The 27514-nt window shown below is 36.4% G+C and overlaps 2 protein-coding genes across 2 annotated transcripts; both read left to right on the top strand.

The window, feature by feature from the left end:
- Positions 1 to 110: 110 nt before the first annotated feature.
- Positions 111 to 21165, top strand: cfap57 (cilia and flagella associated protein 57). Its single transcript, XM_039661177.2, has 22 exons — positions 111 to 359; positions 1052 to 1362; positions 2694 to 2944; positions 4626 to 4791; positions 4887 to 5039; positions 5515 to 5654; positions 6170 to 6335; positions 6474 to 6587; positions 8701 to 8913; positions 11189 to 11362; positions 11461 to 11622; positions 11959 to 12114; positions 12493 to 12586; positions 14296 to 14486; positions 15701 to 15874; positions 15969 to 16127; positions 16795 to 16938; positions 17187 to 17303; positions 19365 to 19499; positions 19586 to 19729; positions 20667 to 20790; positions 20955 to 21165. The coding sequence occupies exons 1-22, from the start codon at positions 203 to 205 to the stop codon at positions 21113 to 21115; spliced, it is 3606 nt and encodes a 1201-aa protein (XP_039517111.2). The 5' UTR covers positions 111 to 202; the 3' UTR covers positions 21116 to 21165.
- Positions 21166 to 23840: 2675 nt separating this feature from the next.
- Positions 23841 to 26630, top strand: tmem125b (transmembrane protein 125b). Its single transcript, XM_039661301.2, has 2 exons — positions 23841 to 23932; positions 25839 to 26630. Exon 2 carries the CDS (start codon positions 25862 to 25864, stop codon positions 26513 to 26515), a length of 654 nt encoding a protein of 217 aa, XP_039517235.1. The 5' UTR covers positions 23841 to 23932; positions 25839 to 25861; the 3' UTR covers positions 26516 to 26630.
- Positions 26631 to 27514: the final 884 nt, after the last annotated feature.

Raw genomic sequence — 27514 nt, 5'->3', positions numbered from 1 at the left:
CTCACTACAAACCACACCAACGTCGTCAGATCCCCCTAGGACGCGTGAACCTTTAACTTTTAATTATAATGCCTCTCTGTCCCTTTCCGTTAGTTGTTACCCTAGTAACTAATCAACACTGCAGCGTTATACAGAAGCAAACGAAGCAGACAACGCGCTTAAATCTTACTTTTCTACAACTGTTAGCAAATAATTTTGTCAGATGGCTACAGTAGTGGCACAGTCTCATTATATATTTGGATTGCGGACAGGAGTGAGGAATAATTTGTTGTATTTTGACGAGCAAACCATCATATTTCCGTGCGGAAACAACTGTGTGCGCTATAACATCAACCAAAAATGCCAGAAGTTTATTCCAGGTAAACATTAATCTTTAACGTTACATACTTCACACGTATTCTACGTTATATCTTATGTGATATAAAATAGACTTGTCTAGTAGCCCATACACTATATCATATGATAAAATTATGTCATTATCACTTGTCTCACTAGTCTTAATATAAATATTACTGGTTATTAACTGTATTTATTGTGAATATCTGACTCATACACTCATATGGGTCATATTTCTCTCAATATCAAATGAAAGAAATAAGAAGTTATATTTTACTATAATACAAATAAATAAAATGTTTAATTATGTTAAATATTATAAATATAAATATTGCCTATACATTATGGTAAATGTAATCTACTATTTTAATTTATAATTATTTTAATCAAAAGAAAAAAAATGTGTTACAGGATAGTTTTTTTTTCTTCCCATCTGTGTTTAACTGTCATGCAAATAGTATACTAAGACAAATAAACAAGTAAGGAATAATTGACTTCAGGCCGTAGAATTATTTGGAAAATAATGCACACCAGAGGTGGTAATGTAATGTGGTCACAACGCAAAGTTTGTTTGCCTTGCTATTTGCATTTATTTTATGATTCAATTTGACCTGGACATGTTTTGCAAGAATGACCCATCATCAGACTGTCTTTAACTGTATTGGTGACCAACATCTGTTTCCTGTGTTCTACTGTCTTGTCTGTGTCGGCACAGGTACCGAGAGAAGCCAGGGCATGAAGGCTTTGGCCATCAGCACAAACAGGCGTTATCTGGCAGTGTCTGAATGTGGAGAGAAAGCCACCATCACTGTGTTTGACCTGCAGCACGAGCAGAACAGGAAGAGGAAGGTGTTGACTGGAGGAGAGATCCCAGCGGATGAGTTTGTCTGCATGGCCTTTTCTCCCGACTCCAAGTATCTGATCGGTCAGGCAGGAGGACCAGACTGGACTCTCTTCCTCTGGATGTGGGAAAAGAAGAAGCTGATGGCCACTGTGAAGATGGCCACCAGCGGCCCCATAAACCAGGTAAACACAGTTGACTTTAAATGATCACATTTCACTCCGAAATCAAATGAGAAACACAAGACACATTTTTCATAAAGAAATGATAATACACTCTAAAATGCTGGGTTGTTTTAACTTACACATTTAACCCAATGTCCATATTTTATCCAAAATTGGGGTAAAACAACCCAGCATTTTCCCACCTTGTCATTATTTTAATGATTGAACATAACCCTAAGCAACCAAAATTATCATTACCGTAATGCTGGGCATTTTACTTCAGAGGGTGTTTGCTTATGTAATTAATAATTCTGTCATTTGTGATTATGTAAAACAAATATAGATTTTGTATATAATATAATTAACTACTAAACTATTTTTTAAAATCACCTTAAATTAAAGGTAGTAGAATATTTACCATTACTTATCAATGCTATTTAAAGTATTTAATATTTTGCATTACATGAGAATTATGGTTAATTTTCTTGAAAATAATGAAAATAAAAAGAGATAATATGGTCATGTTCTTCAAGCAAAATATGATTTCTTATTTATTTCGATTTTAGGGAAGAAATATATGACCCACATGTGTTCTTGATGGGTCTGAGTCATGAATTATGAGTAAAATGAATTATGATTTCTAAATCTTAGCACATGGTATATTAGAATCAGGGATATCGCCATTAAGTAAAAATATTGAACCCCTTTTTTTTAAGCTGAAATAATATATTATAAATCATATAATTATTAGATGAAAAAAATTAGAAATGCTAAATTGAAGCTCTAAAATGACTAACAGGAAATTAAATAAAATTAATGGGAATTTTAAAACTAAAATTGAAATGAGATTTTGATAATTTGATTTAGTGTCCATGACAACAAATGAGGGACAAAGGCAGAAACATAATATTCCAAACTAATGTGATTGTGAAAGAAGCAAAATTACATAAATAAACTAAATGAGAAATGGAAATATAAACATAAAAGTTAATTTAAAATTAATATATACTGTATATAAAACCTGACTGCTATATACATGAAAAAACAACTGCTATATATATGAATTGTATAAAGATGAATGCTTACTATAATAAAATGTTGGTCTGTAGTCCCTGGAATAAACTTCTGGCATTTCCACAATATGATCGTTCGTACATCAACAAATAACAAATTATTATAAAGTTTAAGCACACCACCCTTATGCCATATAAAACAAAATACATCCTGTTTTTCATATCCTCATTACCGTAATGCAGAATTATTTAATGAAGTAATCTGTTATTTTGAAGACAGGTCAGAAATACTGCATTGTTCAAGCTTTCCTAACACAATCTATCCATTCCCATTCACAGGTCAGCTTCAACCCTCAGGACAACACACAGATCTGTGTGAGCGGAAACGGGGTGTTTAAGATCTTCCGCTATGCTGGAGAAACCCTGAAACAGTCCAGCACATTTAAAACAGACACCCACAACTTCCTGTGCCACACTTGGATATCCACAGAGAAGGTGGTGGCCGGAACAGAGACAGGTCAGCTGATGATGTTTGAATCAAGTCGCCTTCGCTGGGAGATTAACCTGGCGTCTGTGCAAAAGGCGAAGAGGTGAGTGGAATGAGCTGTGAGGTCATGTGCTGATGACATCAGCAGGGTCACACACTCTTCTCTTAAAACATACTTTTCGCACTCAGACATCCTGTCACTCATCTCACGATTTCTTAAACCTTATAACACATCTAGGTTATTAGAGATTAAGATTTTTTTTTAACCTGAAATAGTACATTCAAATAAATACATATCATACAAAATACATTTCAGTTGTTTTATTTTTTCAGATCTTTTAAAATTATTTTTAGCATTTGAAAATAAAAAAGTTTGAAAATGAAAAAATTCACATTTCAATCTGTTTCTGTTTAGCGGTGAACATTTGCAGCATGAAAAATGGATCATTTATTTATCAAAAAAGTAAAGGTTTATGGAAATAAAATGAATATATTTTGTTAGAAAACATTTCAGAGTAATACTACTAGACCGCTTGAGTTAGCTTGAGTTAGCCTGTCGAATTTTGTCCAAAACCTACTTTTGCAAACTAGTCCCTGGTTTTTCACCTTATCGGAACTAGACCAGTCTAGTACAATTCTCTCTTCTCTGGACTCTCTAGATCAATAATTATCGAAAAAAAGTTGATATTTTGCATTTGACTGGCTACAACAGGGTCATTTAGAAAGTGGTCCGTGGCAAAATACAATCAAAAACCAATAAATACCAAAGGAAAAGTCAGAACTTCATAAAAATTGATGTGTCCCAACATGGTTAGAAAGCATGCAAAGTTTCGTTACGTGAGTTTTTGTGAATATTATGGGGAAAGTTGTAGTGGGAATGACCCACGCGAAAGGATTTTTTTCTTTTAAAACATGTACAGTAAATCATTTCAAAACAGTAAATGTTGTTTTTATTGTGTTTAAACATGCTATAATTTGGAAATATTGAAAATATTAATATGAAATATTATTTTAGGATTGAAAGCAATAAAATCTATACATAAAAGGCATTAGAAACATGTGAAATATCAACCCGATCTCACGACCAAGTCGTACGAATTCGACGAATGATTAAAAAGTGGCTAATTCGTAACAATTCATACGACCTCACACGTACGAATTAGTACGATTTTGCTAAATCGTACATATTTTACGAATTGGCCAATTCGTATGAATTCGTCCGAATTACCTACCCCTGACCCCGCCCCTAAACCTAACCATCACGTGGGTTTAGACAAATCGTAGGAATTAGTACGAGTGAGGTCGTACGAATTAGTACGAATTAGCCACTTTTTAATCATGCGTCAAATTCGTACGAATTGGTCGTGAGATAGTGTTGGAAATATTTAAAACGTTTGTAAAAGCATTTTTTAATGTGACGTTCAAATTTCCAAAGAATGCAATCAAAATATGTTATATAAAAATCACACCCTGGCACATAAAAGTGTCACAAAGTAAAAAAAAAAAAAAAAAAGTGTTATAATTGCAACAGTGTAGTATATAAGTTTATTGAGTACTAATATGTCATGTGACCAGTTTAGAGAAACAAAGCCCTGATTGTTTTGATTATTATCAGTGTTTTATCTTTCTGGTACATTTAATTATGATCTATAACCAGGTCTCCTTATGATGACATTGTTTTGGCAAAACAGTAGGCTTATTAGCAATATTTTTTAAACTCTAACATACATCATACTATGAATGGGGATTACTTTTTGTATGTCTATTCTTGAATTATCTCGCAGTCAGTCAGAAAAGCAGGACTCAAACGAGCCATCCTCTGCCCTGCCCCGGGTGACAGCCATTGTAAGTTATTCTAGTGGATTCGTTTGTTCCGCTGGCCCTGGAACGGTGTGTTTGTTTGAGAAAATCGAGGAGGAGGACCAGTACAAGAAGACCAAAGACATAAAGGTGCAGTGCCATGACATATTTCCATATTCAAATGATCACGATAGTGTTTCGGGGCCAGTAGATCCTCACACTGTTTCCTCGTCTTGTCATCTCAGATTCCTCCAGAGGTGTTCGGTAATGATTCCAGTTCTGCAGAGCATCAGGAAATCAGTACTCTGTGCATCAGTCCATCAGAAGAGACCCTAACCGCCAGTACAGACCGCGGGCAGCTCTACACCATCCAGCTCTCCATCGTTGAGTTAGAAAAGGTGCCGTTTGTTCGTCTTAGTGGTATTTTATTTTCATTTATATACTATCATGGCTACATTTGGTGTAGGATTGCAGGTATTGCGCACAATTAGTTAATCATGTTATTTCCATTTTAGTTTTAGTTAAGCTTTAAATTCAACTTATTTTATCTTTAATAATAAAATAAATAAATAATTTAATATTTTATATTATTTCAGGTATATTTTAATGAACAAACTTGTTTTTAATAGTTTTAGTTCACAATGATTACCCTGGTCTGCCTTGGCCGTCTTTGCTGTAGCATTGTGTCCAACAAAACTTCAATCAGTTTCTGCTCTTTTTATAACTGTGTGAGAGCTATTGTGAGGAGCAAGACCAAAATCTCACATCTTCCCGTAATAGCAGCCGATCTAAGATATGATCTACACATAGTTCTGTATTTATCCATTATACCTGTCATGACTAATTCTGCTCTTTTTCCTATTGTTTTATCAGGGTGATCGTGCTCATTTTGAGTACCTGTCTCAATCGTTCCATTCCAGCACTGTCACCGGTTTGTCCACCTGCATTCGCAAACCGCTCATTGCTACCTGTTCCCTGGACCGCTCAGTGCGCATCTGGAACTTTGAGACCAAGTATGTTTAGCTTTGTTAGAGAGACATAGTGTTGTTTCCTTCTGCTTTATCATCTCTCACAGTAAGCTTTAAAGCATTGTTTGTCTCATGTCTCATAGAGACATTGTTTTCATTTTGGCTCTTTATGCTCTTGTAAGAGTCTGTAAAAGCGATATTTACAAATTATCATATTTTTAGCATATTTATCATAATAAAATATGATGATTAATAATGGTCACTTTGCGAAAATATCCACATCTATGCATTTCAAATTGTGTCTTGGTTAGTGTTACACATCTTATAAACAGTCATTTTAAATTCTAATATTTTTTTTTAACAATTTGACTGTATTTTTGATCAAATAAATGAAGCCAAAAGTCATAAGTATCAAATTACATTCTTAATCAGCCTTACAGTCGTTAAGTGTGTCCCCGTCTTAGCAGTTTATTGCAACAAGCCCCAGGTCTAAGCCGTCAGGTCTTTATTAGCAGGGATACTGTTGGATATATCCAATAGAGTTAATGTTTGTTGTCCAGTGATTTAGAGATGTTCAAGGAGTTCCAGGAGGAATCCTACAGCGTAGCTCTTCATCCCACTGGACTTTTCATCCTGGTTGGATTCTCGGACAAACTTCGTTTCATGACTCTGCTCATCGATGACATCAGGACTTTGAAGGAGTTCACTGTACGCAGTTGCCGTGAGGTGCGTCTCTGCATGTCTGTTCAAATTTGCTATTATCTATTCATTCATGCATAGAAAGTAAGGATTCTTCTCATTCATCATATTCCTTTACACCTTGTTGATTGACTGGTGGCTAATTTTCCATACATTTGTTCCCAGTGTGTGTTCAGCAATGGGGGCCACTTGTTTGCTGCTGTCAATGGAAATGTGATCAACATCTACTCCACCACTACGTTTGAGGACGTCCTAAATCTGAAGGGACACAATGAAAAAGTATGTTTTCTGAAATAAATAGTTCACCTAGATTTGAAAATCTATCCCTGGGAAAATCACTCCGGTGAAAAAAAAAAAGCTGTACTAAAATGTATTTAAAATACATTTATTTCATTGTTAAGTGTCATTTAACACTCAGCTCAGAGTTGAATTGGGTCGCTTAAAATTACTTAATTCCATTGTTAAAGTTACATGAACAAATTATGTTTGTTTAACGTAACCCAGTTAAGTGGATCCTGTTTACATAAAAAAAAGTTAATTCAACATATCATACATTGTAGTTTATATACATTTCAACTGGGTGGGATCAATTACATAAAGGGGGCGTGTAAATGATGATTAGATCACTCAAACCTTAGCATTATCATAGAGACAAAGGCCCATCTTGTACTTTTTAGAAGTGACAAAAGGTTAATATCAGCAAGCAGGATTGCTTGACTTAATCTTAAAATACTGTGTATAGTATAAATACTATTGTATTGGAATCTAACTAAACATTTAATGAATTTGAAATACTACAAGACTAACTGATATAAATATTCTTATTAATACTTATTTTGAGTGCTTCTTTATTGCACAATATATTAAGTGGCTTTAAGTACTATGTACTTACATTGAACAATAAGTACAATGTATTATTGTGTTCCTGTTGTATTGTAAAACACTTTTGCTGCTATTGAGGTCGGTTTAAGGGTAGGTTAAGGTGTGAGGGGAGGGTCAACTGTGTAATTACAAATGTAGTTACATAAATTAATTATAGCTGTAATTACGTGCTGGAATTTTAAAATGTAAGTACAATGTAATAACATGTATGTACACAATAATTCCATTGTATCAAATTATTAATTTCAATGTAAGTGCATAGTACTTAAAGCCACTTAATATAAAGTGGGACCAGTGCTTTTTACAATACAGATTGTATCCAAGCTGTTTCACAGTGATAACATGAAAATAATACAACACAGATCAATAATATTGTTGAATATTAAATGTCCTCAACTAAGCAAGCCAAAAGCAAGTCAACAGTAGCAAGTAACCAAAACTCCATCAGGTGATTGAATGGAGAAAAAAACCTTGGGAGAACCCAGGCTCAGTCGGGGGCCAGTTCTCCTCTGGCCAATGAAAGAACAGTGATTACAAAACAAATTGGATCGAAAAATTAAGAGAATTTGTCCATTTCCATCTGTTTGGAAGTCGAAGTAATCATGCCGGTTTGGAGACGAGATGTTGAGGATCAGTGCCGATGGCTGTCGTGTCGATGAGGCCGGGGATGGGTCCAGGCGCAGGTCCACCAGAGAGGGTCCCTCGGGATAAACAGAGAAACTAATATTAGCGTAGACGCCATCCTTCTTTTGATGTACCAAGTACATCAGGATTTACGGGACGTGTTCCCGGTTCCGGCTGATCTAAACTATGCAGCCTAATTTGAATTTAGGAAGTCTATAGTGTGTTATGTGTATGCTAGGCCAAAAAGATGTGTTTTTAGTCTAGATTTGAACTGACAGAGTGTGTCTGCTTCCCGGACAATGTTAGGAAAATTGTTCTAGAGGAAATGCTTTGATGCTAAATAGGAAAAGGATCTCCCTCCAGCAGTCGATTTAGATATTCTAAGTCGATTTAGATAATATATAATGATATTATACACTGTAGGCCTATAATGTCAGTCTTTAATGGCAAGTCTTTAAAATGTACCTAAATTATACTTGCATTAGTTCCACTTTAGCACAATCAAATAAACTTAAATATAGCTTTAGATATACCTCAGCACTATTTCCGGATAACTTCCGATTAAAATTAGTTGTTCCAATTTAGCGGACTTCAAGTATATCAGTTATAAAAGTACTATCGCAGGGTATTTATATTAAGTTCATCAATATGTCATTTTATTTGTAGTATACTTAGTATAAAATAAATGTTTTTCATAAATACATTTTGGTACATTTATTTTTTTACTAGGGCAGTTTACTATTCCTCATGTTGTCCCAATCATAATTGTATATTTCTTTTTGATGTGACATATGATATTTTGAAGGAAGAAATCCACAGATGTTGTGTTGCCTTGTTAAAACTTGACTCTTTAAACAGTGTTACATTCCATATTATGGTGCCTTAGGTGCGAGCCGTAGTGTTCAGTCCTGATGACAGTCGTCTTGTGTCGTGTGGCATGGACGGGGCGGTGTACGAGTGGAATACTCTCACTGGTACCCGAGAGTCTGACAGCGTGCTCAAGACCTGCAGCTACACAGGGGTCACCATCTCCCCTGATGCCAAGACATTCTTTGCTGTTGGGACAGACTGCACTTTGAAGGAAATCCAAGACTGTCAGGTGGGGACATGAATGCAGTCTCGAAAGACAACTGTTTTTTCACTGCAGATCTTGATTCAGTATAATTTAGTCCTTTAAATCCACAGTTTTCAAACGGTTTTCAGTATATCAGAATTTATTTATTATATGAAGGGAACAAGATATGAATTGTCTGAAGAAAGATGTGCAGGCATGCTTGATGCATGGCTTCTCGTCCCATCTAAGTAACCCTTACATGTTTACTTTCGAGGGAACTCATGCTGCATCAGTTGTTGTCCCTATGGGTATGTTAATACTCACTACATTATGCTGACCAATGCCTTCCTGTAAGCTGTGAAGTTACCAAGCACAATCTTGTCAGGCCAATCACCAAAGAACTTAATTGGCCTTGACCAAGAGTTAAACTAAGCATTAGTACCCAATAGGACGCATTCCTGTGACTTTCTAGCCTTGCTACCAAGGGTTAGCCTCAGTGTAATAGGCACTAGGAAAAGCTTGCTCAATTGTTTCTGAAATGGGAACTTTTGCAAAATGCACCACTCAAGTTAAAGGAGTCGTTCACTTAAAAAAAAACTTTTGCTGATAATTTACTCAACCCCATGTCATCCAAGATGTCCATGCCTTTCTTTCTTCAGTCGAAAACAAATGAAGGTTTTTGATGAAAACATTCCAGGATTTCCTCCATATAATGGACTTCATTGGTCTTCAAGGTCCAAATGAGAGTTTCAGTGCAGCTTCAAAGGGCTTTAAACGACGCCAGACGATGAATAAGGATCTTATCTAGCGAAACGATCGGTCATTTCAAAAATAAATAAAAAAGTTTAAGTTTTATAAGCACAAATGCTCGCCTTGCTCTGTTCTGTGATGAGCGTTCGTGACTCTCCTGTTCAAACTCGTTCATCAAAATGAACAAATCTTTTTTCGAGTCATGACTCGAAGGGTCCTAGATAAGACCCTTATTCATCGTCTGGTGTCGTTTAAAGCCCTTTGAAGCTGCACTGAAACTCTCATTTGGACCTTGAAGACCAATGAAGTCCATTATATGGAGGAAATCCTGGAATGTTTTCATCAAAAACCTCCATTTCTTTTTAACTGAAGAAAGAAAGACGTGGACATCTTGGATGACATGGGGGTGAGTAAATTATCAGCAAAAGTTTTTTTTTTAAAAAGTGAACTACTCTTTTAAGTCCAATTTTAAAAAAAAAACACACACATTTCTAGACCTTGCACTCTTTTTTCCGTTCCACTGACCTTCTGTTTCCACCAGCCCTAACCCTGCTTAACCCCAATCTGATAAATTGGGAAGGGTGACAGATGAGAGACTGAGCGTTTCTTGCAACTTAACCATAGAGTATACAATATTCAAACCTTCAGAGGGGAGCATATGGTTCTGCTTTAAAGCACCGTCTGATGAATGGGGAGGATGCGACATAGTCCAAGGTTGAAGCAGGTCAATACTTATAAGATAGATGAGAGAGTGCTGACTGCTCACTGCAGTTTAATCCACACCCGCATTCATCTATCAACCTCTACACTCATGAACATTTTGACAAATTAGCATGAACTTGCTTTAATCCCCAATGGAATAAATTGGGCATGGTGAAAGATGAGAAAGTGGCCCAATTCTTTTGACTTTGACCCATCTGAGTTCTCATCTGCCAACCTCTACAATGAAATAGAGTACACTACAACCAACCCTTGAGAGGGGAGCATGTAAACCTACATTACACCTTAATCTGAAAATTTGAGGAGGATAATAGGGGAGAGTAGGCCAGGTTTTTAGCTTTTGCAACTTAAATATGTCAGTTTCCCATGTCTAGCTCTGTACTTATAGAGATTTACTGCAATCTCTCAATCAACGAATTGGGGAGTGTGACAGATTCTTAACTGTCAAGCTCAACACCAATATAGATATTTTTAGCTCAAATTCGTCCAATTAATTGGGGAGGGTTGACCAATTGCCTTAGAATAGCTTTATGTGAGGAAAAAGCTAAAAATTAACCAGAAATTGCATATTTAAAGATGCACTTTGATTTTCAGTTACCGCACACTTCTAGTAGACCTAATGATTGAGAGGCATTATTTTTCAATACTTCGTTATTTGTGAAAATCCCTTTAAATATAGCACCTCACAGCTCATTGCACCAGGTTTGACATCAGTGGAGTCAAATGGTTGTCGCATTTCTTGTGAACATACTGTATGTGGCGCTGCAAATTTGAGTCTTTTGGATTAAATGGAAACCATCAATGATAATAAAACAGCAAATAAAACTGTATGATGATATTTTTGCTGCAGATCCTTAGGGAAGTGCCATCAGGCGATGTGGTTTGCACCACTGTTGCTATGTCTCGTTCAGGACGAGCGCTTTTCATTGGAACCTCCACTGGGACGGTGAGGGCCATCAAATACCCTCTACCCATCCAGAATGCCTGGCTAGAGTACCAGGCCCATGCTGGACCTGTCACTAAGGTTTGCACTGCTAAAAATCATTGGAATTAAGTTTCCTTTGAGCTCCTAGTCAGAGGTCAAGCATGTTTTTCATTAATGCCTTTATCTTTTGTCTATAGATGATTATCACTTTTGATGACCAGTTCCTCCTAACAGTCTCAGAAGATGGTTGTCTTTTCATCTGGAAAATCATTGATAAAGAGGGACAAGGGCTGAAAAGAGAGAAGGAATTAAAATACACAGAAGAGATCCTCGTCACCAAATCAGAACTTGAAGAAAAGGTAATCTGAGGAAATATTTTCCCCTGTGTTGATCATTTAATTTTTATGTTAGTCATTATTTTCCTTTGTGTTGGTCATTTGTAATTTTTTGCAAAAAAAAAATCTGCAAAATCTGTAATACTTTGTTGATGTTGTAAAGTAGCATTGATTATGCTTAAATGAAAAAAAAAAACATTAAGCTCAGGTTTTGAGGTTTTCAAATTAGTAATTTTGGTCTTGAATTCATCTCAATGCTGCATAAAACGTGCATTTAAGAGATATTTTAGAAAATATTGTGTAATGTCATTGATATGGTGAAGGTAAATGGCAATATGAACATGTTGGACCATCTTGCAGAATAAAATGATTTTCGATCTGAACACAAAAGTGGATGAGCTCCAGGAGGATATCAAGCACCAGATCAGCCTCAAGGACATGGCCTACAAGGAGAAGATCAATGAACTCACTGAAAAATATCTCCAACAGAGCAGTTCACTAAATGCTGAGAAAGAGGTCAGTTTCAGGAGACCCAAAATTATATTTCTATTTCATAACACAAATGGCTTATTAAAGGAATAGTTCTAAAAATGTTCTCACCTTCATATTTTTCCAAACCTGAATTAGTTTCTTTTTTCTGTTGAACACAAACAAAAGTTATTTTAAAAAAAAATGTTGATAACCAAACAGTTGTTGGCACTGATTTACTTCCATATTAGAAAAAAAAAAAATACTATATGGAAGTCAGTGGATGTCGTCAAATGTCCGGTTACCAATATGCTTTCAAATATCTCCTTTTGTGTTCATCCGAACAAAGAAACTCATACAGGTTTGGAACAACATGAGGGTGAGTAAATGATGACAATCCTTTTTATAGTTCATTTTCTATTACAGGTCCTGAAGACAGAAAAAGAGAAAGAGAAAGCAGCCCACGTTAAAGCTCTGTCAGACATCTTAGAGAAACATGATAAAGAGCTGCAGGACAAGGGTAACATATTTCATTCATTTTTACAATCTTAATGATAAACGTTTACACTACCAGATACAGCAGTGGATCTCAACACTGTTCAAGACGTAGTCGAAGGTAGGTTCAGACAGCGTGATAATACTGAATTGAGGTCGCTTTCATGTCTTCTTGCGTTTGAGCAGACATATTCAAACAAAATTGTTAAAATGCCCGTCTTGGCAAGTATTCTTGTAAACATAGTCAGTAATGCCTTAAATGAGTGAAAACAGTTGAGAAATAAAACGAACTAGTGCAAAGTGCCCGTGCAAAATCAGTTTGTGTGTGCGTTCTTAGTTATTGTTTGTTTGGTCTATTATTGTTTGTTTGGTGTATTTGAGTGCTCATTGTTACAATTACACAGTAAAAGTTCAATGACATTTTTATTTGTGCCTGATACTGATACTGACATAATGACATACAATAAATATGGAAAATTGAACCACACAATTCAGGGAGCAGACCACACAGTGAAGAAAAAGCTACTTAAAGGGGTCATATAATGGTACATGCACTTTTTTTCAAGTTGATTGTATTGAAATGTGTGTTGGCAGTGCCTGTACACAACCATCATATAATGATCAAAATCTATCCAGTGTTTTTGTTTTAATCTCCTTTATATATTTTTCCCAGTCTCAAATCGAGCCATCTGACCGTGTGACGTCACACGGTCGGATGCCCCTCCCACGATTGTTGATTGATAGCAGCGTTTCAACACATCTTCGCCCTGAGCAAGCTGTCATCATAGTCCGCTGCTTTATTCGACCGTCTCTATGCTCACTAAGTGTGCATTGTGAGAGGGGGAGTGGCCACTCAGTGTGCAGTGTGTTGGGGGAGTGGCCACTCAGTGTGAGACGGGGGGTGGCCACTGCTGTGCTTCTTTTATTGATATTTTTAACAATATCTTTTGCATTTCTAATCCAAACAACGTCAAACTTTACAATGCACTTTCTCGTGCCCTTAGCAAGACAAGTTTGAACAACACATAAACACACACACACACACACACACACACACACAGAAAGACGTTCCTGTAATCTACAGATATGTAACAGTATATTGGATCCATGCATTGGCTCTTAAACTGAAAGCAACCTAATATTCAGAGAGGAGAACATTTTGCTATACTTACTGATATTCTTTTTTCGTTTTTTTTTTATACATTTTTTTTGTATAGATTTTAAGAGTGGGTTGTCTTAGTTTAAATCATTTTAAGCCATCTTGAGGCTGATATAAGATACTTTTCTTTTGTTATTTTTTTCTATTTGCATTTTTTTTGATAGTTTTAATGACTTCACTGTTCTTTGAAAAATAGTGATACTAAAGAATCCAAGAGCTTTCTGAACTGATAGAATGAATGAATAATCAAGGCATTTTCTTTGCTCTTCCTTGCAGAACATGTATTAAGAGTATATATTTTCTGCCTTTTTTAAGGCTTCTACTCTTCTATTAATTGTTTATTATTAATTTCTTCTTTTTTTGATAGTATTTATGTTAGTATATGTAGGTCTAAAACTTTTTGGAAGATTCCACTGTACAATGTTTTATCGACAAGCTCATGACAACTTAAATCAAGACTGAATTAAAATAATAATGCTATTATTGTGATTTTAATGTAAACCAGTTTACAATCTTCAGAAGCAGCCCGTTCCCCTCTCAGAGTTACCCAGGCTAACTGAAGGTGTTTTTCTCAGAGTCAACCAGTAACCAGAGGCTCATGCTGGAATATGAGAAATACCTGGAGCTACAACTGAAGCTTCATAACGTTCAGCAGGAATGTGAGCAGCAGCTGCACAGCATGGAGGAGAGCAAGACCCGAGCCCTGGAGGAGATGATGCAGTCTTATGAGGCCCAGCTGGAGGAGAAGATGATGCTGTTGAAGCAGGTAAAGGCAACTACGAACACTTAATAAACTCCAGGATGAATTACATGTTGGTCCTGGCTGGTTTATGCTGGTTAGAGCTATTATAGTGCTGGTCTTGCTGGTGGACCAACATACTCATTTTGTCCTCAAGCAAAAAAAATTGACATCTTCAGCCTTTATTCAAATATTGTAAAAAATGTGTTGTTTTCCGTATTTTTCATAACGCAATGAAACATGCACATATTTTTTGCCCAGGCTGTCATACAAAGAAATTATGAATTCATGCAAATACAACAGAGAACCAATGATATGTTGTAGTCAATGTATTCTTTGTTCTGTGAGCTTTGTGTTTTTCTATGCATTTTTGTATGCATACACTGTAAAAAAATATTGATGGTTTAACTTAAAAAAGTAAGTAACTTGGTTGCCTTAAAATTTTAAGTTCATTGAACTGGAAAAAGTGAGTTAATACAATGAAGGAGATTAATTTAACCATCTGAAACTCAAAATTATAAGTTATCTGAACTAAATAAATTATTTAAGTTGATTTGACAAAAGAAAAAATGTGTGATTACTACACTGTAAAAAAATATTGTTGTTTTAACTTAAAAAAAGTAAGTAACCTAGGTTGCCTTAAAAATTTAAGTTGATTGAACTGGAAAAAGTGAGTTAATACAATGAAGTAGATTAATTTAACCATCAGAATCTCAAAATAATAAGTTATCCCAACTTAATAAATTATTATAAAGTTGATTTGACAAAAGAAAATATGTTGTGATAACAAATCTTGATTTTTTTTTACAGTAAAATAAAACCTGTTGCTGTAGTTTGCCTTTTTGCCAAATCATTTATTCTATATATATTTATATATATATATATATATATATATATATATATATATATATATATATATTCCCCATATTTTGTTGGTTTAATGGTAAATGAACTGCTTTTCATATTGCCTCACATTCACCCATTCACTCACTCATTCATACACCGTTTAATGAAACTTTAATTCCCCCCATAAAACAAAAAAATCCCCTCTGGACATCACTTCTGACAACTACTGTATGTTTAATAGTTTAATTATTCAGTCTTTGGCTGTCAACCTCCAAATAAAAAGACCACTTTATGACCCATATGTGATCTTTGTTCTATAAGTCTTGTGAAGTCCTATAATTGTGTAAGGATATTGAAACAGAATAATATCTTGCCCTTCTCTTTCCACCTTGCAGTTTGAGGATAAATCCCAGCAGCGGGTTCGGGAATTTGAGGAATACATAAAGCAAGAGGAGGTGGACACAGATATCGAAATCCATGGTATCCGCATGAAATACGAGCAAAATCTTCAGGAACAAAAAAGGGCCAACTCTAAGCTCAAAGTGGAATTAGATATCGCAGCAAAGTCGGTGAGTGACTCTAATTCGGTGTACAGTGTATAAAAGACGACATACTGTATATGCAGTGAGCTGAATCTTACGTAGGTTGGATTGTGTCGTATAGTTTAATGACCTGCAGATGGAAATTCATAAAAGGAACCTGGAGATCGAGAAGCTGAAGCAGGAAGTGCAGAAGCTAGAGTCGGTGATCAAATCACTGGAGAATGACATCACTGTGCTTAAGGCCACAATTCGGCGTAAAGATGGAATTATGCTCGACAAGGTGAGCACACATGAACCCTGTTCATAATGACATGAGGAAAAGCAAGTCAGTTTTATTTACATAACTCTTTTCATATTGTAATAAACAATTTGTCTTTCTTATCTATGCTATCGTTGATCATTCTGAATGATAACAATAACAAATCATACGTCTCTCCTCGTCCATATTTAATGATTAATATTCAAGAGGCACTTTGTTCCAGTGATATTTCAGTGTGGGCACGGCTATCAGACGTGACTAACGGTCGAGTCTGATTAGAACTAAAATTCACATTAACTCTCTTGTCACTTTCTATCCGTTGTCTAAGCAGTTGTAGACGGATTACAAATTGCTAATTTCGCACCCTCCAAAGTCATAGAAACCCCTCCAAGTAATCCATCTATCATCTTTATTTTTAATACAGACATTAATTTGTATAGCACTTTTCATACATGGAATGCAACTCAAAGTGCTTCACAAGCATACAAACAAATATTAGGGAATACAAATTCACACAATGTCAATAAAAAGAAACATTTTTTTCATGAATGAGTGAAAGATGTGCATTTGAAGTTCACATGGTTGATAAATAAATGTATTAAGAGAATATATCAGAGCTTCAATTAGTTTAATTAATATTAAGTCCAAGGGACTGTATATGATAGGAATATCTGCTTTGTCTCAACAGGAAAAGAGCATCTCTGAACTTAATAAGAAGAATAGCACACTTAACAAAGGTCTCGAAGTGATGAAGCACAGGTTTGAATTCATGGTGGAGGAGATCGCTCCAAAAGGGAATCAAATTGAAGTGCTGAAGGAGCAGATCCTGGAGGTGTTTTACTGCATAAATATGTCTCATCCCTTCAACCAGTCATGATTTATTCAGCTCTTTCTGCCTGAGCCACAACAAGTGACTTTGCAACTACATGTTGGAACATAGTCAGTAGAATGTCCAAAGAGGACTATCGAAAAAAAGTGCTATCCAGAATACATTGTCAGATGTAAATTTTATATAAGCCAGGTTATTGATATGAACACAGTGATAAAACATGTGTGTGTGTGTGTTTGTGTGTGTTCCAGATGGAGGGAGAGTTGAAGGAGTTCCATAAAACCAACACAGAACTGGAACTGAAATTGAAAGAACTGAACTTAAAATTGAAAACCAACCACAAAGAAATGCACAAAGAAATGAAGAAGGTCAGAACTGTGAACTAACTGTTCCTTAAATTTAGAACCCACTATTTAATATTTCCTTTAATAAGTTAATAATTTTAAAAGAATTATAAAATTGGTCATTGAGAATTTTTACAGACTTAATAAACTCCTTATTAGTAGGCCCTAGTTATTAAGGTAGTTGTTAAGTTTAGGTATTGGGTGGGAATCGTAGGATTAAGGGATATAGAATATTATCTTACAGAATAAGGCATTAATATGTGCTTTATAAGTACTATAAAACAGCCAATATCCAAGTAATATGCTTGCTAATAAACAACTAGTTAATAGTGAGAAATGGACCACAAATTGTAACTAGAGTGTTACCTAAAATTCATATTGGCCACTATTAAATGTTTTTTATTAGATGTTTTAAACCTTGAAAACAATTAACACTTAAATTAACATTATAAAATGTTAAATTATTTGTGAATATGTATTGACATTTTTACCAGGGAGTTGATAAAGTATTGTAATTATATTAAAGTAAATAAATGTGATTCGAAACTTTTAAACAAGAGACTCTTCTTATACTCACGTACAATTTAAAATGTATTTTTCTTTTCTTTTACTCAAGTATGTTTTTAACCAGATACTTTTAATCTAAGGTGCAGTAAGCAGTTTCTGAGAAACACGGTTGAATTAAATAAACCCAAACAAACTCACCGCTAGGGTTGGGTATCGAGAATCGAGTATCGATTGGAACCGGGACTAACTTTTCGTTTTTCCCGGAATCGTTCAAAAGTTAAAATTTCGATTCCTAGTTTCGATATTCACAGTCCGCCGAGCGGAAGAAGAAACCGCTGAACAACACCAACGAAGAAGCGTCTACCGGAAGTGTTGGCATAACCGCGCGAGTCGAACATGAGTAGCTTACGTCGGCGGTCCAAAGTGTGGCTTCACTTTTCTAAAAATAACGAAATCGCGGCAAAATGCAAAATTTGTGACAAAAGGAGTATTTGTGACAGAAGGAGTATTTCCTTCAGAAAGGATTATTTCCTTCCGAAAGACCGTTGGTTAGCAAGGTTAGCTAAACTTTTTTGACCCTGCCTCTTAAAAGAATCGGAATCGAGAATCGTTAGGAACCGGAATCGAAACAAGGAATCGGAATCGGAATCAGAATCGTTCAAATTCAAACGATACCCAACCCTACTCACCGCTCCCTTAATTTCTCCGCCCCCAAAATGCACAAACACGCAATGCAAGAGTGGATGTCTCTTTATTATAGCTGAAGTGAATGAATGAATGACAAGGCAGAAGATACAGCACACAAGAGTATATACATTACAAGCAAGGGTTTGTTAGTCGCCAGCAGCACAGCAGCTCCAGACAAACAATGGGACTCAATCCTGTCCCGTTACTGGAGATAAACTGAATATCTTGGTTCTGTGAAACTTAGCAAATCCAATCAATAGCAAAGTCACTCACATATGAAGCAGAAACAAGAAAGCGCTGGAAAGTTTGTTTAATAATAACGCGGGTGCTAAAGCTCTTGCCTGATCATAACCCTTCTTTTTCCTTCTCTCTTTTTTGTAATGTCTCTCAGCCATCTCTCTTTCTACAGTCTTACCTGAAATCTGTCTCTTGCTCATTCTCTCTCTCCTCCCCATCATGAGTGGACACGCCCCCTGCTGCTGATTGGCTACAACTGTGCTCTGCTGCTCTATTCACATTCAACGGCGTTTGTCAGAAATGTTCCTTTTAGATTCATTTTTATGTACTTTATTTTGACACCCCTGCCAGAAATGATTTTCATGCTATTGCCAATAACCAATAAATGGCTGTTTTGAATATTCTATACAGATTTATCTCAAAAATAAAATACTATAAACTAAAACTAAAAAGTGAATTTAGGCCACAAATTATGTTACTTTTACCTTATGATATACAGTACAGAAAATTTGAAAATATTCATTTTGATGTTTGCTAAAGATTACTTTTACCAGTATTATTCATTATGCATTATTTTTTGTAAATTGTTTTTAGTTCATTAGTTGACAAATAAATATATAAATATATGAGTGACTGTCCTGCTGTCTTCTGCAGGTGCAGGACTTTGAGGTTCTGGTACAGAGATTTAAAGCTGACCTACACACATGTGTGGAATGCATTCAGGACCCAAAAAGACTGAAGAACAACGTTCGAGAGCTCTATAAATGTTACGTTCAGCCATCAGATGTGGTAAGCTCAAGACATTGGGGTTGTTATTCATATTTCGGTCTGTTTTGACCTCCACTGAAGCCAGCTTGTGTGGTGTTTGTCTGTAGTTGGAGAAAGTGGCAGTGCACACAGATATGCAGTGGGAAAACAACAGACAGAGGGAGCACTATGAGAAGATCATCAGTACAATGAAAAAACAGATTGACAGAGATGCAAACGTGTCCGAGGCCAACAATACGAAGCTCATGAAGGTGAGAGGAACAAAATATGACCGTGTGGAAATTAGTTTCTTCAGTCTAAATAGGACACATGCATGTAGAAATCAAGCGTAGCGTGTGGATTTCTTGTGGGCCGGATTTTCCTTAAAGGAGTAGTTCACTTTAAAAAAACTTTTGCTGATAATTTACTCACCCCCATGTCATCCAAGATGTCCACGTCTTTCTTTCTGCTGTCGAAAAGAAATTAAGGTTTTTGATGAAAACATTCCACATTTACTGGTAACCAGACAGTTCAAGGTCCAAATGAGAGTTTCAGTGCACACTGTTCAAAGGGCTTTAAACGATTCCAGACGATGAATAAGGGTCTTATCAAGCGAAACGATCGCTCATTTAAAAAAAAAAAAGTTTACGTTTTATAAGCTCAAATTGTCACGGCCGGTTGAAGTGAACAAGAGAGTAGGATCCATTTGCAGTATTTATTAAAAATACAAACTCTAACTTCAGAAACGTGAACTCAGGCACAAGAAACTAGATCAGGTCAGAACAACCAGCTCACAAACATTAAGCACTCACAAAGACTACACGAATCACACAACGTGATAACGAGAGGGTGTGGTCAAAAACACCTGGGAAAAGTATTAACACGCAAAGAACAATTTACCAAGAACATTACAAAACCACAAGACTAAACACATGACCAAATGAACCCAAAGAAACACAGAACTAAACACGTGACACAAATGGTCGCCTTGCTCTGTTCTGTGATGCGCGTTCGTGACTCTCCTGTTCGAACTCGTTCATCTAAATGAACGTCTCTTTTTCAGAGTCAATTCGTTCATTTCGTTCATTGAATGAACCAAATGGCACGAAAAAAGATTTGTTCATCTTTTCGACCGAAGAAAGTGAACTACTCCTTTAAGTCACTGTTGGTGTTTGTGTGCAAGTTCTCACATGTGCCATCTGTGTCCAGCACAACGGAGTTCTTATAAAAGAGATCAATGACCTGCGTCAGGAACTGGGCACACTCCGAACGCAGCTGCACATCTACGAGAGTCAAACCAACAAGAACACCAAGGGCTCTGCTAACACAAGAGGTGACCCATGTTGACTTGAAACTGATGGTTTTGGTTTTGCGTTTTGTACATCTTTACAAATGTTAACCTTTCAGGATTGAAACAAAATGCCACTGGATAATAATGGACCAACTCAGATGTTCATGTTGGAAGTTCTCAGCTGATTTTTTTCTGTCATGCTTCAGGTACAGCTTCAGCGGGGAGGGCTGGCTTGGTGACGGAGCAGAGTTTTGAAGAAACTGAGAAGATCATCCAGTTTCAGCGACGGGAGATCCATAGACTCAAGCTGGAGATTCTCGGTCAGACACCCACATCCAGTACAAAACTACCACCGCTTGCCAACTGAATGTACTTCTTGCTCTCCATGCCTCAATAAAGTGTATCAAATATATGTCATATGGGTGTTATTTTATGAAACGACGGAGAACACGACAAAAACAGATTCAAATAACTGTTCCAGATATTTTCAACTTGGGGTTTGAATGAATTTTGTGTATGAATGAGGGTTATGAAGAATTTGAACGCAGAGCAATTTCTAAATGATCACCCATCAATCGAATAGCTTCACGTGTAATTTAAAAATCCATAGAAACTCGTTTGTTATTATTAAATTTTTTTTGGAGTTTAGGGGTCTTTTATTTTTCAGTGATAAACGATCCAAACGTTCAGCCTGAATATTTTTTATATGATGAGCTTGAAATGTAATAAAATGACTTGGAAAGTGACAGAAATTCGTTGATTCTGTTTTGTGATGCAAGGAAATCTCATAGACAGTATAAGAATTGGACAGAGCCATCTCATTGGAACTCAATTGAGACAAGCGAAGCCCATTTTTAGCGATTTTTTTTAGGACTTCCATTCCTGACGCGCCCGACTCTGCCGAGCTTGACGACGTAGATGTGACGTGAGCAACCGGTCTGTCTTCTAGTGGCTGTGGCATGAGAAATCTGAATCATTCATGGAGCTGTCCATGAGCTAGGAGCAGGAGAAACTTTTGCTAGGTATTCTGATAAATTATTATGTCATTTTGCCCCCACGTTTCCTTGCACAATGGTAAAAGAGGGACATGACAACATTAACATGGTAAATTAAGCAACCGCAACCCAGTTTTTTTATTACAATAAAGCCAGAACATGTTTCATTTTTAATACATCAGAAAATTACTAGCTACCAGTAGCTTTCCTCATCAGACTGAAGACTTTGTCATTGTATTTCATTGTCCTTACACTTTATATAAATAAATTCTATTTAAAGGGCTAGTTCACCAAAAAAATGAAAATTATTCCACAATTTATTCACCCTCGCCTCAAGCCATCCTAGGTGCATATATGACTTTGTTCTTTCAGCCAAACATAATTGGATTTAGCCCTATATTAAAAATATCCTGGCTTTTCCAAGCTTTATAATGGGAGTGAATAGTGAACTGTGATTTTGAAGCCCAAAAAGCACACCTATTCATCATAAAAGTAATACGGCTCCAGGGGGTTAATAAAGGTCTCCTGAAGCAAAGTGATTCTTTTTTGTAAGAAAAAATAATCATATTTATTACTTTATAAACAATAACCACCGGCTTCCGGTAATTCCTATACCCGAGTCAACCTCTGACCCGACACAGAAGGTCCAAGCAGAAAAGGCTTTCTGTCCTGTTTTTTTCCAATTATTCTTTTTCTGCCCAACAGTGTTGTAGTCGAGACCACCTCACTCGAGTCCGAGTCGACACCGAGACCAGAGAGAGTCGAGTCCGAGTCAAGACCGAGTCCATAGAGAGTCGAGTCCGAGACCAGAGACGGTCGAGTCCGAGTCGAGTTTTTTTACTGAATTTACTTGGAGTTTAAAAAATATGATCAGTTTAGGGTAAAAAGGCCACATAGTAGGTGGTGTTAAAAGTAATTTTATTACAATTTGTCATGCGCAGTTGCGCACTAGAAAATCACCAATCACTGGGCGTGTCAATCAATTTAAAGAAATATTTTATTAACATACATTAATAATCATGAAAAATATTTTTAATTGAACTCGAGTGGACTCGGGAATAAGTCCGAGTCCTAAAAAAAAAAATGTCCAAATGCACACGAGTCCATGACAAGACCAAGACCATTAAAATATGGTCTCGAGACCTAGTCCGAGACGAGTCCGAGTCTCGAGTACTACAACACTGCTGCCCAACAAATGTCTGGACATTAGAGATTGTAAGTTGTAGAGATCTCAAACTTGGTGAGATGGCACAAAATTTAACTCTTGAAACAGAAGGGCAGCCGCCGCTCATCTGTACATAAAATATTCATCCAAAACATAGACTTCTATGTAAACTGAATCTATAATAAATTGTAAATTATGTTCAACATTCTTAAATACTAGTTAGATTCTACTTTAAGTAGTTAAGTGAGCAGGATATATTAAAATTTATGGCACGGCTCCACAGCGTATGAATTTCCTAGATTCGATACAAATGAGGTTTATGAAGAATGATGCCACACATGCTTTTCTGGACAATCAGCACATATAAACACTGAGAAGAGTGGCTCTATTGTTGCTGAGGCGAAGTAAACTTATGTCATGTGAGTGACACCATCCTTATAGTCACAAAACATCCATTATGCTGCAAGCGTGACATCAGAGATTCACTTTGTGGGATGTCCCTCCAGTCGGCCTATTGTCTTTCCCACAATGCCTTGAAAGACATCCTTGCTTTTCAGTGTCAGTCAGTCTGCCTGCTAAGTGCACACATGCGTGAGTGTGAGCGCTTGTGTGTGTTCTCCATTTGCGGACATGCTGTTTAGTGTGTCGTAAAGAAGACAATGAGAAACCTCTTATTGTCTTGGTGGAATGTGGCAGAAAACAACGGGGAAAGTATGTCATCGCCCCGAGTGCTTGGCACCAATGTCCAGTCAGCTTGCGCTGTGACACAACACAGAATGAGAGAGACAGGTAAACAAAATGACAAAGAAAGAGAGATGTGACGGTTACCAGTCCTGCACTGCAGCCAAAGCAAATGAGGATGGTGTGTGTGTGTTTCAGAATTAAGCTTGCTAAAATTTCACTTTCTAAAGCTGAAAGATGAATGAAAGTCTGCTGTTCAGGATACAAGAGGATCACGTTTGGAAATTTGATGATGTTGATTTAAAAGTTTGAATCAAGGATTGGAAGCATGCACTGAGGAAAGGTGAGGAAAATCTCCATTAGTTTTCCATTATCTCTGTGGTTTATAATGATGGATTTTATCATTTCACGTTTCAATAGTATAGACTTTATTTATGTAATGGAGGCATAGGTAAAGTTGTTTACCTTGTTTACCATTTATTTAGCATTTAACTGTTTTAAGACACTTGTTTTACTAAAGTAAAAAGGTAGATTGAGTTGTTATAGAGACATTGTAAACTGGCAGTGTCTCTTCACAAGTTTTCTTAATGCTTTTTACGGTTGTGTCGCAATTGAACCTTTATCATTTCAGATTGCAATTGTTCCTATAATTAATCATATATACTCACAAACTCATGAGCTTTGAAGGAATTAACTGAATTAGAGTGTTTACTGAAATCTGTCTACTGAATTAATTACAAATAAATAGCAAATGATGCTTTTTAAATCAATTATATATATATATATATATATATATATATATTTATTTATTCAATTATACATATATATATATATATATATATATATATATATATATATATATATATATATGAAGAGTTCAGATGCAAAAGCCTCTAAATGCCATTTGAAAATTGCTTCTTTAATGAAGATTTTTATCAAACTTGTATATTTAAGTTCAGTAATTTCACTTAAATAACAATTAATAGGTAATTATCATTGTCATTTAAGTGAAATCACTGAACTTAAATATACAAGCTTGATAAAAATGATCATTCTAGAAGAAAATTTCAAATGGCACTTAGAGGTTTTGCATCTGAACTCTTCATATATAAATTATAAAAAAGAAGACTTTCATTGTTTTGCACACTGTTTTGCAACAAGTTCCATAAATAACAAGCTGCATGACTAAAGGCTCGATTCCCGATAGAAGTTTGATGGAGAACAAGAGTGAGCACAGAAGATGATGTTAAAGTATGAGTAGGAGTGAGATGTGCAGAAGGTCAGATAAGTATGAAGGGGCAAATTTATTGTAGTGCCTTGTTAGAAGAAAGAAATTAGAATCAATAAAATTTTTAACCCTGAGCCAATGCAAGTGTAGTATGGGAGCAATGTGTTATGTTTGGAGAGAAACTTTGATGGCAGGCCATAAAAGAACATTACAGTAATCAATACAGGAATTGACTAAACAACAAGAATCACAGTGCTCTTTACCGAGAGAGCCGGACGAAGTTGATTAATATTACATATGTGGAAATACTACAAACGAATGACACTGTTTATATGGGCTTCACCTTCAAATGATAAAGTAATGTCAAAGATGACACCCTAAACTTTTAACCTGTTTACAAACAAACACTGGAAAATTATCAATATTCACAGAGGAACATTTATATTTGGCCAGATTGGTTTTTGAACCAACAAGTTTTTCAGTATTAAGTTTAAGAAGATTTGATGTGAACCACTCTTTAATCTTAGCTAAACAATCTGAGAGGATAAATGGGGGGAATGTTTTGGAGGACAGTCAAAGTTGGGTGTCATTGACATAACAGTAGAATTAAATACCAAATTTCCTAAAAATATTACCAAGGGGTAGAAGATAAATACAAATAAAAGAGGACCCAAAACTGAGCCCTGTGGAACACCAGGTTTAATGTATGAAGGCTTTGGTCTAAACTGCTTTTACAAATTGAGTACGACCTGTAAAATAAGATCAAAACTAAGTCAAGGTGTGTGTGTGTGTGTGTGTGTGTGTGTGGCCTATATATACACACATTAAATATTTACAACTTTTTTTTAAATACATTTTAAGTTAAATGTGATTTTTTGGTAAATCTACTTACAACTAATAATAATAATATAATGAATATACTTATAGATTAATGACAACCTAGATACATAAATGCCTTAAACTTAACTTACGTTAATGCATTGAACCTTTTTGTAAAGTGTTCATATGTCTGACCAAACAGCAAACCGTCAGACGACCCTTGAGATGGAGCTTCTCCCTCTAAGTGTGATGAGTCCTGGAGCTCACCTTCATCTACAAGCGGACCCTTCATGGCTCCAGCGCCAAGCCGTGGAGGACCAGGTGGAGCTGTGGTGGTTCAAAAAGCCGCACGTCTCTCTTGTGTGCTACTGCTTTTCAGTGGCCATGGTTCTGAGCCTGGGCTCGGCTGGCGTGGGGCTCCTCTCGACCGCCTCTTCTGCTGTTGGGGCCTCGGTGCTGTGGCGCTTGGGCGTAGGATCTACTCTCTGTCTCCTGGCTCTGGTGGTCCTCATGAAGCAGCTGCTCAGCTCTGCTGTGCAAGACATGGGCTGCATACACAGCCGCAGACGCATCGAGCAGCTGCGGAGTGGAGGAACGGCAGATCCCGTGCTGTTGCTCTTCACTGGCCTGGCGCTGGTGGTCTGTGGGACTACGCTTCTCAGTCTCACTAAGTCAGACATGCTGCTTTCTGGTGTGACCCTCCTGGCCAGTGGGGGCGCTGTGGTGCTAGGTGTGATGGCATATGGGGTGATAGTTTATGTGCAGGGAAAGAGAAATGCGAGAAGGCGAAGACGACGGAGGCGGAGAGTGTATACAGTGACGGGACAAAGGAACCATCCATGGAGGGATTCAACATCTAGTCACACTAATTTGTTATGAGAGATAAATTGGGAATTCCTTCTGCCCCTGGTTCCTATGTGATGATAAAACGTATTTGCACATATTGTTCTGTTAATTACTCCTGCAAAATAAATGGCATCATGTAGTCCCTGCAGTTTGTCTAGAAAACATCGTTGACAATCAAACACCTCCAAAGCAAATAATAGCATTGCCATTTCTTGCTTAATGTGTATTTTCTGAGCGCCAGGCAATGGAGCGCTCTTAGTTGGAAGTCAAAGACAAGTCGGAATATCCCATATCCATATGGAAGAATTCTTTATGGAAAGCAGTATGTGCAGTATTACAATAAAGCAGACGCCTTTGAATACTGTATCCCAAAATGCAATGCATTCAACTTCACCGTCCATCTGATTAATTCTCGCCTACTTCTTGCACTATTCGGTGGCAAAAAAGTAAGTGTATGTTGTTGTTCACATGAATTGTGTCATTCTACACAGCTGTCTCAGTCCAAATAACACCAAAAATCATCAGCTATTTCTTCACACGTTCGAGAGTAGAAATGAAACAGTATGCACACTTTGCTGAATAAATCTATGAAATCGATACACAGGTAGCCGACATGTGATGTAGTTTAGCTGTAAAGTAAATTGTGATGCACTCTTCATAATTATGTTAATTCACATGAACTAAATAGCTACATTCTAATCAAATTTTATGCTACGCAGTTATTGTAAAATCTATGTAGGCTACATAAGCATCTTTGTTCTAAGTATGGAAACGACAGAGGTTGCATCCTACTTATTTTAAATAAGCAATTACTTCAAGACCGCTAAAAAAGTATGTTTGTGTGTAGTGTAATCTGGACGTATTCGCCATGTTGTCATTATCATGTGACCTATCGTTACATACGTCACTTATTCACCGTCATTCATAAATCCTCTCCCTTGTCCTCATGGGATAATAAAGTGTCCATCAGAATCTCGCCGTAGCATGTCCTCTGCTCTGGGTATTTTTTGCCTACACTTTTATACTGTGAAT

This window comes from Pimephales promelas, chromosome 5 (assembly GCF_988280905.1).
Source record: "Pimephales promelas chromosome 5, fPimPro1.hap1.1, whole genome shotgun sequence".
Classification (NCBI taxonomy): domain Eukaryota; kingdom Metazoa; phylum Chordata; class Actinopteri; order Cypriniformes; family Leuciscidae; genus Pimephales; species Pimephales promelas.
The sequence above is the reverse complement of the archived record's forward strand: the minus strand, read 5'-3'. Positions and strand labels throughout refer to the sequence as shown.